Source organism: Pseudophryne corroboree, chromosome 4 (assembly GCF_028390025.1).
Source record: "Pseudophryne corroboree isolate aPseCor3 chromosome 4, aPseCor3.hap2, whole genome shotgun sequence".
Taxonomy (NCBI): Eukaryota; Metazoa; Chordata; class Amphibia; order Anura; family Myobatrachidae; genus Pseudophryne; species Pseudophryne corroboree.
In genome coordinates this window covers 338,465,124-338,477,185 of record NC_086447.1, presented here as the reverse complement: position 1 = coordinate 338,477,185, position 12,062 = coordinate 338,465,124, and the positions used below count along the sequence as shown (strand labels likewise).

Genomic DNA, 12,062 nt, shown 5'->3' with positions numbered 1-12,062 from the left:
CAATACAGCCAAGCATCTTACTAGCCATCCTCATTGCTTTGTTACATTGCTTACCTGCCTTTAAGTCACCTGAAATAGTGACTCCTAGATCCCTTTCCTCCTCAGTAGTTTCCAGTATAGTGCCATTAATACTATATTTAGCCTTAGGATTTTTGAGACCAAAGTGCATGGTTTTGCATTTTTTGGCATTAAACTGTAATTGCCACCCTCTTGACCATTCCACTAGTCTATCTAGATCCGCAATCATTTGTTTTACCCATCCTGGTGTGTCTACCCTGTTGCATACTGTATCTTTGTGTCATCTGCAAAAAGGCATACTTTCCCTTTAATGTAATTTGCAATGTCACCAATAAAGATATTAAAAAGCACTGGTCCAAGTATAGATCCCTCGGATACTCCACTGGCAACATTTCACTCCTGTGAATGTACTCCATTTACCACAACTCTCTATTTTCTATCCTGCAACCAAGATCTTATCTATTCAATAACCTTAGTATCCAATCCCAAGATTTCAAGTTTATTTAGCAGTATGCGATGTGGAACAAAAGGCCTAATTCAGACTGGATCGCTGCAGCGGCAGCTAATGTAGTCTAAATCCTTTTGTGGAGTACACCTGCTGAGCGAGTGCTCGGGAGCCCAGTGAGATGATAAGAGCATCTCAGGGCTGTGATTGCCTCTGGCTGATTGACAGGCAGAGGCTGTCAAGGGTAGGGAGGGGGCATGCCAACGGTGTTAGAACGCCTTTGGAGGGATGAGGTCTGGACAACGCAGGTGTGTCCGGACCTTTGCGGGGGTGGGCCACGGCAGCTGCGTGATGTCACATGCAGCTGCTACAACCCGGGACGTGAGGAGTAGTGGCCTGCCAGAGTGCAGGATCTGCACTGGCAGGGAGCTACTCAGCTGATTGAAAAGCATCGCCACTGTGCAATGCTTTTGTACCCTTGGGGGGGGCAGACATGCAGGGTGGACTGGACATCTGGCCCCATAGATTTGTCCACTTGCATCTTTGAGAGTTCTGTTAGGACCTTCTCCTCTGTAAATGTACTTGTTTCGTTTTCCTGAATATCCCTGCAACTTAACTGTGATCCCTTCCCCTCTCTTTCAGTATTGACTACAGAGCAAAAATAGTTATTAAGGTGATCTGCTATTACATTGTCTCCCTCAACAAAACTCCAAGTCTCTGTCTTTAGTTTTATTATTCCACCTTTTGTTTTTCCTCTTTTGCTTATATGGGATCAGTACTAAATGCCGCCGGCCGGAATCCCGGCGGTCGAAATACCGACGCCGGAATCCCGACCACACAATCCCGACAGGGGTGGCAAGCGGAAACGCAGCCCCTTGCGGGCTCGCTTCGCTCGCCACGCTGCGGGCACGGTGCCTTGCTACGCTCGTCACACTATTATATTCTCCCTCTATGGGTGTCGTGGACACCCACGGAGGGAGAATATGTCGGGATTGTGGTGGTCGGGATTCCGGCGTCGGTATTTCGACCGCCGGGATTCCGGCCGGCGGCATCTTGACCGCATCCCGCTTATATACCTAAAAAAAGTTGTGCCTCCTTTACCCACTGACTTGGCCATTTTCTCCTCAGCTTGTGCATTTGCACATCTGATTACCTTCTTAGTCTCCTTCTTTCTAACAAGATATATCTCTTTGTCTTCATTATTTTGTGTCTGCTTATATTTCCTAAAAGCCATCTTTTTTGCTTTCATAATATTTGCTACTTCTTTCGCATACCACACTGGCTTCCTTTTCCTTGTGTTTTTCCTAACACTTTTGATACAAAGGTCTGTTGGCTTTATTATTGCACTTTTTAATATTTCCCACCTCTCCTGCACTGCTTCCAAGTTCCTCCACTCTGCCAAAGACTTGCTTACACATTTTCCAATTCCTACAAAATCAGCCTTCTTAAAATCTAACACCTTTGTTTTTGTATGGGATGAGTCAGTCTCTGTATTTATGCTGAACCATGCTTTTAACCCAGGTTTTTACCCACTTTTACCTCCAATATTCTGTATCCATTTGTGTTATTCTGTCTCCATTTGTAAGTATTAAGTCTAATATTGCATCTTTCTGTGTGGGCTCCCTCACCAATTGTTGGAGGGATACTGCCTGAAGGTAACTTAAAATGTCCCTACTTCTATTTCAACTAGCAACAGACACTTCCCAGTTTACCAGGAAGATTAAAGTCTCCCATTATTATTACCTCTCCTTTCAATGCCATTTTAGTTATGTCATTGAAAAGGTTCTTGTCCAGTTCTGACCTGGTGGCCTGTATATCACGCCAATACAAAGAATTGACTTCTCCCCTGTTTATATGGTCACCCAAAGAGCCTCTTTAATAACTTTGTAATAAGGTAGTATTTATGATTTTTTTTTACATACATTACTCCCCCTCTTCCAAATTTTTCCCATTCTGTCCTTCCTTAATAAAGTTTATCCCAGTATAGCTATGTCCCAGTCATGATTTTCATTGCACCATGACTCTGTAATTGCCACAATATCTAGATCATCCCTTGTTGTTATTGCAATTAGTTCTGGGATTTTATTTCCTAAGCTCCTAGCATTTGCACACATAGCTTTTAGAGTTTTGTTTGTGCTTTTCCTGTTCTTACATAGAAACATAGAATTTGACGGCAGATAACAACCACTTGGCCCATCTAGTCTGCCCCTTATTTTTTATCCTTTAGGTAATCTCAACCCTTTTTGAACCTTAATTCTTTGTAAGGATATTCATATGCCTATCCCAAGCATGTTTAAATTGCTCTACAGTCTTAGCCTCTACCACCTCTGATGGAGGCTATTCCACTTATCCACTACCCTTTCTGTGAAATAATTTTTCCTTAAATTTCCCCTGAACCTGCCTCCCTCCAGTTTCAGTGTATGTCCTCGAGTTCTAATACTTCTTTTCCTTTGAAGAATGTTTCCCTCCTGAACTTTGTTAAAACCTTTGGTATATTTGAAAGTTTCTATCATGTCTCCCCTTTCCCTTCTGTCATCTATACTATACATGTTAAGATCTTTTAGCCTTTCCGGGTAAGTTTTGTGATGTAGGCCATGCACCATTTTAGTTGCCCTTCTTTGTACACTCTCTAATGTATTTATATCCTTCTGGAGATATTGTCTCCAGAACTGGACACAGTATTCCAGATGAGGCCGCACCAATGACCTATACAGTGGCATTATTACTTCTCTTTTCCTGCTACTGATTCCTCTCCCTATGCAACCAAGCATCTGACTTGCCTTTCTCATTGCTTTGTTGCATTGCTTTCCTGCCTTTAAGTCACTTGAAATAGTAACTCCTAAATCTCTTTCCTCCTCAGTAGTTTCCATTATAGTACCCTTGATACTATATTTAGCCTTTGGGTTTTTGAGACCCAAGTGCATGATTTTGCATTTTTTGGCATTAAACTGTAGTTGCCATGTTCTTGACCATTTTTCAAGCCTAGCTAGGTCAGCAATCATTTGTTTTACCCCTCCTGGTGTGTCTACCCTGTTGCATATCTTTGTATCATCTGCAAAATGCATACTTTCCCTTCAATACCATTTGCAATGTCACCAACAAATATAATAAAGAGAACTGGTCCGAGTGCAGATCCCTGGGGTACTCCACTGGTAACATTTCCCTCCATAGATTGCACTCCATTTACTACAACTGTGTTTCCTATCCTGCATCCAGGTTCTTATCCATTTAACTATTTTATAATCCACCCCCACACTTTCAAGTTTATTTAGCAGTCTGCGATGTGGGACAGTGTCAAATGCCTTACTAAAGTCTAGATATGCTACAACTACAGCTACCCCTTGATCTATTATTTTCATCACAGAGTCAAAAAAGTCAATAAGATTTGTTTGGCATGATCTCCCACCAGTAAATCCATGCTGTTTTGGATCCTGTAAGTTGTTTGATTTAAGATATTCCACAACTCTTTCTTTTAGTAGTTTTTCCATTACTTTCCCTACTACTGATGTAAGGCTTACTGGTCTGTAGTTACTTGCTTCTTCCTTGCTTCTACTTTTGTACAGTGGAACTACATTTGCTCTTTTCCAGTCCTCTGGAATGGCACCTGTATTTAGTGACTGGTTAAATAATTCTGTTAATGGTGCCACCAGCGCATCTTTTAGCTCTTTTAATATCCTTGGGTGTATCCCATCTGGCCCCATTGATTTATCCACCTTTAGTTTTGAAAGTTCAGTTAGGACCTTCTCCTCTGTAAATGTACTTTCATCTACCTTATTTTTATGAATGTCCTTGCAATTTAACTGTGGCCCCTTCCCTTCTCCTTCTGTAGTAAATACTGAACAAAAATAAATATTTAGGTGATCTGCTATTGCCTTGTCTCCCTCCACCAAATTCTCACTCTCTGTCTTAAGTCTTATTATTCCTCCATTTGATTTTCTCCTTTCATTTATATACTTAAAAAAAGTTTTTCCCCCTTTATCTACTGACTGGGCCATTTTCTCCTCAGCTTCTGCCTTTGCACGTCTGATCCCTTTCTTAGAATCCTTCCGTCTGTCAAGATACATCTCTCTGTCATTATTATTTTGAGTCTGTTTGTGTTTCCGAAAAGCCATCTTTTTTGCTTTAACACTAGTTGATACTTCTTTTGTGAACCACACTGGCTTCCTTTTCCTGGTGCGTTTCCTAACCCTTTTGATACAAAAGGTCTGTTGCCCTTAGTATTGCACTTTTCAGTTTTTTCAACCTCTCCTGCACCCCTTCCAAGTTCCTCCAGTCCGCCAATGAATCACTTAAACATCTCCCCATTTTTGCAAAGTCAGCATTTCTAAAAATCCAACACCTTTGTTTTTGTGTGACAGGAGTTCTTAGCTACAGTATTTTCTTCTCTCTGCCTATGTTTATTTGGGTTTGATTTGAATTATCTTCTGTTGCTGTTGATATGCTTCCTATTCCCTCTTCCTGCAGAAACCACACCTCTGGGCTTGGGGAACAGATTTCTTTATTCCAATTTGGTTCACTGCCCCCCTCTGTTAGTTTAAATAGTTCTTGATGAAGCATCCAAACTGTTTAGTTAGTATTCTCATTCCCCTTGAAGATGGGTGAAGGCCATCACTTTTGTATAAGCTCCTATCTTGCCAGATGGTGTGACTATGGCTTATAATTCCTTTCTAAATTTCTCCTCATTGCACCATGTCCTTAGCGAAACATGGATGTTTCTGATGCAATGAGTTCTGTCTTCCTCTCTGTGTACTGGCAATGTTTCAGTAAAAGTTACAGTGGTTGCCACCTGCTTCAGAGCAGTCCCTAACATCCTAAATTTAGGCTGACCATATTATTCCTTTAACCTGGGACACTCATGAATTACACAGGTTCTGTGGCTGGCTGACTACAAGCCTGCATTTCACCTAGTTTTAAGCATCCACACAACCTGTGCAATTCATGAGTGTCCCAGGTTAAAGGGATAATATGGTCAGCCTACCTAAATTAGGGGCAGATGTATTAACCTGTAGAAGACATAAGGAAGTGATAAACCAGTGATAACTGCAAGGTGACAAACGCACCATCCTATCAGCTCCAATATGTAAATCAACAGTTAGGAGCTGATTGGCTGTTGCATTTATCACCTTGCACTTATCATTTGTTTATCACTTTCTTATGCTCTCTCCAGGCTTAATACATTTGCCCCTAAATAAATCTTTTATGGCCATGAGTTCAGCATTAGCCGGGTCATTTGTCCCTAGGTGGACAATGACATCCATCCCCCCATCTTTTCTTGCTGCCTTCACAACTCTTAGCATACGCCCACTGGGAGTGCATTTTAGCTTAGCAGAAGTGTGAACTCCTGCATCGCAGAGCGGCGACAGAATTTTTTTGTGTAGTTTTAGATTAGCTCAAAACCTACTCAGCGCTTGCAGTCACTTCAGACTATTCAGTTCCAGATTTGACATCACAAACCCACCCAGCGTTCGCCCAGCCATGTCTGCGTTTTTCCTGGCATGCCTGCATTTTTTCCAACACTCCATGAAAACGGTCAATTGCCACCCATAAACGCCCACTCCATGTCAATCACTCTGCGGCACCCAGTGCGACTGAAATGCATCATTAGACCCTGTGCAAAACCACATCGTTCGTTGAGCCCGTACGTCGCGTGTGCGCATTGCGCCGCATGCGCAGAACTGCCAGTTTTTAGCCTGATCCCTCTGACCAAATGCAACTAGCGATCAACTCGGAATGACCCCCCATATCCATTGCACTGCACTATCCCAAACATTGTATCAGATGTTAATGGAATTGCCAAAGATTTGTGTTCCTGTTTCTGTATTATAAAACTCACCTTTTTCTGTATTCTAACTTGCCTGCTGCTGTTTCAAACTCACAATTAACTTAAAAAGCCAAGCCAACACTTTAGAATGCAAGCTTCTCACAATGAGCAACTATATGAATAGTAATAGTAATAGTGGGCATATGGTAAAAGTCTAAACTACACTATAATACATACAATGGAGTATCAACTTTAATGAAATAAAATGTATCTTTTTATATTTTCCTAGACAGGCACTTTGACAGAAGACATCTTAGATTTATATGGCATTCTTCCTTGTGATAACAGTCGGTAAGTTTCAGGTAATTAATCAATAGGAAAATATGTAACAGATGATCCCACAATCCTTATTCTTTCTGTTATTGTTATTATTAACTGTCAATTTTCTGGTATGGTGACACGGTATCCAGTCTCTAGGTTGACCACACTTAGGTCGACACTGTCTAGGTCAACCACTATTGGTCGACAGTAAGTAGATCGACGGACTCTAGGTCGACATGTTCTAGGTTGACATGACAAAAGGTCGACATGAGTTTTTCACATTTTTTCATTTTTTTACCTTTTTCATACTTTACGATCCACGTGGACTACAATTGGGAACCTTGCCCGAGGTTTGGCAAGCAAAGCGATCCATGCAAGGGGAGACGGTGCACTAATTGGGGATCCCGGTCACTGTACGGAGAAAACAACACCAAAAAAAGTGCAAGAACTCATGTCGACCTTCTGTCATGTCGCCCTAGTACATGTCGACCTAGAGTCCTTGTCGAACTGTAAACCATGTCAACCTACTTACTGTTTACCAATAGTGGTCGACCTAGACATTGTGTAGAACATACAGTGACATTACAAAACATGTGAGGTCATAAAGGACATTTAATAGACAAGTTTATAAAGTTAAATTTATACATAATTACAATATGCATATTAAACAATTATATATAGACCACAAAAGGAACTCACAAAGATATTACATTCTACAGGAGCTATGGTTGGAGACATAGGACTTGATCCAGTTAGGTGTGAGTCTGCTAATGTGAGTTTGTTTCATGAAAAGCAGACAAATGCGCATAACCAAGAAATATGAGCTCTAAGTAGAAATGCCAATTCGTGGAAATCGAGAATGTGCACATTTTCTACAAAATACGAACTGAGAGAAGTGCATGACAAACTGGGAAGAACTTCCTGGACTCCAAAAAATGTGACAACTTTGTTACAAGAATCATACAGCAGGCTGTTACTGGGCACAAGGAAAGTATTGGTTGCTCTTAAAAGGTGTCATATGGCAGATTGAATTATTTTTCATTGAAATATATAATTACATTTAGGATGCATACACATAAGAGAAGTTGATTTTGGAGTAATTTGAGGCCATTTTTTTTAACCCACAATAATGACATGTAACAATTAAGCTAATTAGAACCCTCCAAATGCCTAATTAGTCATTAGGGGAGGCGGCAAGGGGCAGGGGTATATCTAGGGTTCTGAGCGCCCCTGTCAAAGTAAAGGACTGGCTCCCCCATATTTTCATTGTGCACCAAAAAAGGGGCATGATAGCATGCGGAAGACGCATGGCCACACCATAGTACACCCAATTCAAATATCCTTATACCCTACACTACTTCACTGGCCCCTCTATACACTATACTCATTGGCATTACTATAATGGATGCAATGTGTGCGGTGCAAACATTGCACCCATGTCCAGGGGGGCCCACATTGCACACATTGCACTCATGTTTTATTACTCCATTCCAGAGTCCCTAGCCGGAATTCCAGTTGCAATAAAAAAATGGCCACCACACATTTGCAATAGGAGTTTAATGGAATTGAATGGATCCTCCACTAAGTAGCGCATACAGGGAGGGGGGGGGGGGATTCTGAGTACATAGAACCCCCCTTCCCCGACAGACAAGAGAGAACAGAAACAATATTACAAAGCTCTGCCCACTCACAGCAAATTGCCACGATTCCCGGGGAGGGGGCGGAGCCAATATGACTAGATTCCATTAGAATTATGTAATTTTAGCCCCGCCCACTCCTGATGTATCCATCAATTGCGTCATTTTGCCCTGAGGGGGCAGTCCTTAATGTTGTGCTCACTATCTTCCCTCAGTATCTACAATACACTGCTACAAGGTGAGACTCCAGAATGTGCATGTGTGAGTGTGTGTGTACAGTATGTGTTTATATGTATGTGTGTGTTTGTATATATATATATATATATATATATATATATATATATATATACAGATTGATCCACGCTAATCATGGCTCCATCTGTGCCTGGGCCTGCCTTCCACTGCGTCCATGATGTACATGTGCCCCATTCATTTGAACGGTAGCATCTCTGTGCACTCCCAGCGTGACTAGGCAGACGGATTGCCTAGTCACACCGGGAACGCTGCTATGTGTTGGAGCCTCCTCAGATGAGCACGTCTCCATCTGTATATATATATATCCTGTGGAACGCGGAAGCCGAGCCCTGTGAAACGCAACTGCGGCGGTTCCCATGGTATCCCAGGTCCATGAAACCGGAAGTGCGGCTACTTGACCAGCGGAGAGGGGGTTTCCTGATTTTCTGCATGGCGGCAGGTAAGTCTATTGTTTGGGGGTATTTAGGAGGGGGGGTTTCTTATTGTGTATGTGTTACTGGTGTGATCCTGAGAAATGGGCTGTGTCACTGAAAACATTAGACTGTTTGCCAGGTCTAATACAGATCTTTTGCACATGTAAGTCTCTAGAGTGCCTTTATTCATTGGATATATATATATATATATATATATATATATACACACACAAACAGAAAACCCTGCACTCTCCTAAGCAGCTTCATTCACCTTAATGCTTTAGTATACATCTGAATAAACAATGGGGTTTTGGTTTATGAATTGTACAATGCATGTAAGCTTGCAGCCCATTCCACGGGACCACATTTCACCGCAAGTCCTACTCTATCACATAAACTTTCACATAGATTTTATAAAAACCAACACAAATAACAACTGCTTAGGAGAGTGCAGGGTTTTCTGTTTGTGTATATTTGAGTTCGGTGGTCACAGCCCACCGCACCCCAACCCCTGGGAATGGCGAGTGCAGTGGTTCCTCGTGTTTGTTTATATATATATATATATAAAAAAGGTTGTAGAAAAGGGCACTCACTCAATTCTATAGTTATACTTTTATTATCACCCACAATCGGGCATATCAATGAATGAACAACAAACCACTGTGGCTTAGCATTGAATATCAAAAAAATATAATTCCAACAACTGTGGCATCTTCAATGCCTACGTAGTGTTTTCCATAATAATATATCACATAAGCAGAATTTGATGACTTAGCTGTCCGTCGACCTCGGTCACTAAATGACCGTTCAAGACCATCACATCATGTCACTGCCACCATGCATAGTGTAGAGCCATCTGTGTATGAACACCACAACACCCCACCTAAATACCCAATATTAAATATCAATAACTTACAGGTGAGCTGGCCGTCCGTCCCTTTTCGCCCAGCGTGCGTTCCACCCATCTGCGCCTGCGCTACTATAGCCTCAATGCATTCCGACTCACATGACTCCTCTGCGTTCCACTGGGCTAAATGTTTCCTGGTTATGCGCCGCAGATCCCGCTACGTCACTTCCGGTGACGAGCGCTGGGCGCACCCACATCAGGAGTTAGAACCAAGTCATCTCCATGGAAACAGGGCGCCGTGAGCGTCAGGTTCCCACCTGCACATCACTGCCCTGTACTCCAGATATTTTCAAGACTGTCATACACTCTGCCCATATTGAATATGCATATATATTCTTCAGTAATACATCAGTAGTTAATAAATAAATTGTTAATAGTGCTGAGGCATTGTCATGGGGTCATATGCAAAATGGTCAAGTATAGCAAAGACAGGGACCGCACTAGCCTCAGGGTCATCAGGGACCACCTGCGCCAATCTCAGCTGCAGTCATATATTAATAAACTTCCAAAACCAACATCTGATATAAGTAATGAATGTAGTCGTGTCCACACACAGAAGGCCACACCATATGTGTTCATCACTAAATGCCCACCGCAATATTGACAAACACATATATACTTTGGTTCAATCAATTATACAAATTACATATACAAAACCTAATGGGGCCATACTGAAAAATCTCTCAATGGCCCACACAGGCAGGACACTACAATACTAACAAACATGTAAACAAACATAAAAACATAAAACAGGTATCGAATAATCAGTGTCAACCCTATTTGTTCTTATAAAAAACACTTCATATTAATGTTTTCATTTAAACCCCTGGGTACCTTAGTACCAAGCTTATATATCCATCTGGACTCGCTTTGAAGAAGTTTCCTACCACGGTCACCACCCCTCACCAATTTAGGAACATGATCTATGATCATACATTTGAGTGTTGCCAGTTGGTGTCCATTGGTCAAAAAATGCCGAGCCACCGGCTTGTCACTTTGTTTGTTGATAAACGCTTGCCGAATCGAAAGTCTATGGTTTGCCATTCTTTCCCTAAATGTGGTAGTGGTCTTTCCAACATAATAGAGTCCACAGGGGCACATCAGGATGTAAATCACATAGTCTGTGGTACAAGTGACATGATGTCTGATAGCAATCTTCTGGCCAGTATGAGGATGGGAAAACGTTTTGCCAGTAAGCATACTGTTGCAAGTTGTGCACCCTAAACAACGACAACAACCAAGTCTGTTAGACCTAAGCCAAGTGGTCTTGGATTTATTCCTATTATCAAAATTCTTCATTGGCTGCATTAAGAGCTGCTTCAAATCCGGACCTCGTGCAAATGATATTAATGGTTTCTTAGTTATATTCTTGAACGTGGTGTCTGTAGCAATGATAGGCCAATGTTTTCTCACTGAGCTTGCAAATGACGGGGCTTTCACATCATACTGTGTAGTGATAACCATTCTATCATTCTTCTGTGTTTTAGGCTTACTCCCCTTATGGGCAAAAATGTATCTAGCCCTCTTTAATGCCTTTTTCACCAAATTTTTGCCATAGCCTCTCTGTTCAAATCTGGACGCCATTTCAACAAGTTGTTGTTCTCTTAGCTCACTTTCTGAATTATTACGCATTACGCCAAGAAACTGTGAAATGGGAAGTCCATTCTTAAGTGCCCTGGGGTGGTGACTAGTGGAATGTAAAAAAGTGTTCCTGTCAGTCTTCTTTCGATATAAAGTGGTTCCTAATGAACCCTCCTTTTTAAATATACACACATCTAAAAATTCTATTTGGTCGGTCTGAATGTTGTGTGTAAAACGGATCGGGCTATCCAGCCCATTCAATTCCGTTACCATCTGCACAAAGCTATTACGAGTGTTACCCCACACTATAAACACATCATCAATAAACCTATAGTAGTGCAGAATGCTGGGACCATATCTGGGATAAAAGTTCACACTTTAATAATGCGTCATAAATATGTTAGCGTAAACCGGCGCCAAATTTGATCCCATCGCGGTCCCAGCATTCTGCACATAATAGGCATCAGCATAACAAAAATGATTCTGGGTCAGAATGACCTCAATCATCTCACACACAAAATCAATCGGGGGTCCCACAAAATTAAAATTAGACAACGCCAATCTTACTGCCGAAATACCCTGGTCATGGGGTATTACTGTATACAAGGATGATACATCCATAGTAGCAAACAAACAATCTGTGGGTAATGAACCAATAGAAGTAAGTTTATTCAAAAAATCTCCGGTGTCACGTATATAGCTCCTGCTACTTGATACTACCGGC

At 41.6% G+C, this 12,062-nt stretch overlaps 1 protein-coding gene across 1 annotated transcript in view; it reads left to right on the top strand.

Moving 5' to 3' along the window:
* The window catches only part of LOC134909505 (probable cation-transporting ATPase 13A4), a 332,428-nt gene that overhangs the window by 78,099 nt on the left and 242,267 nt on the right, over window positions 1-12,062 (top strand). Inside the window, exon 13 of the mRNA XM_063916442.1 lies at window positions 6,514-6,575. Within this exon, the coding sequence (XP_063772512.1) occupies window positions 6,514-6,575 (62 nt within the window). The remainder of the gene's footprint in view (window positions 1-6,513; window positions 6,576-12,062) is intronic.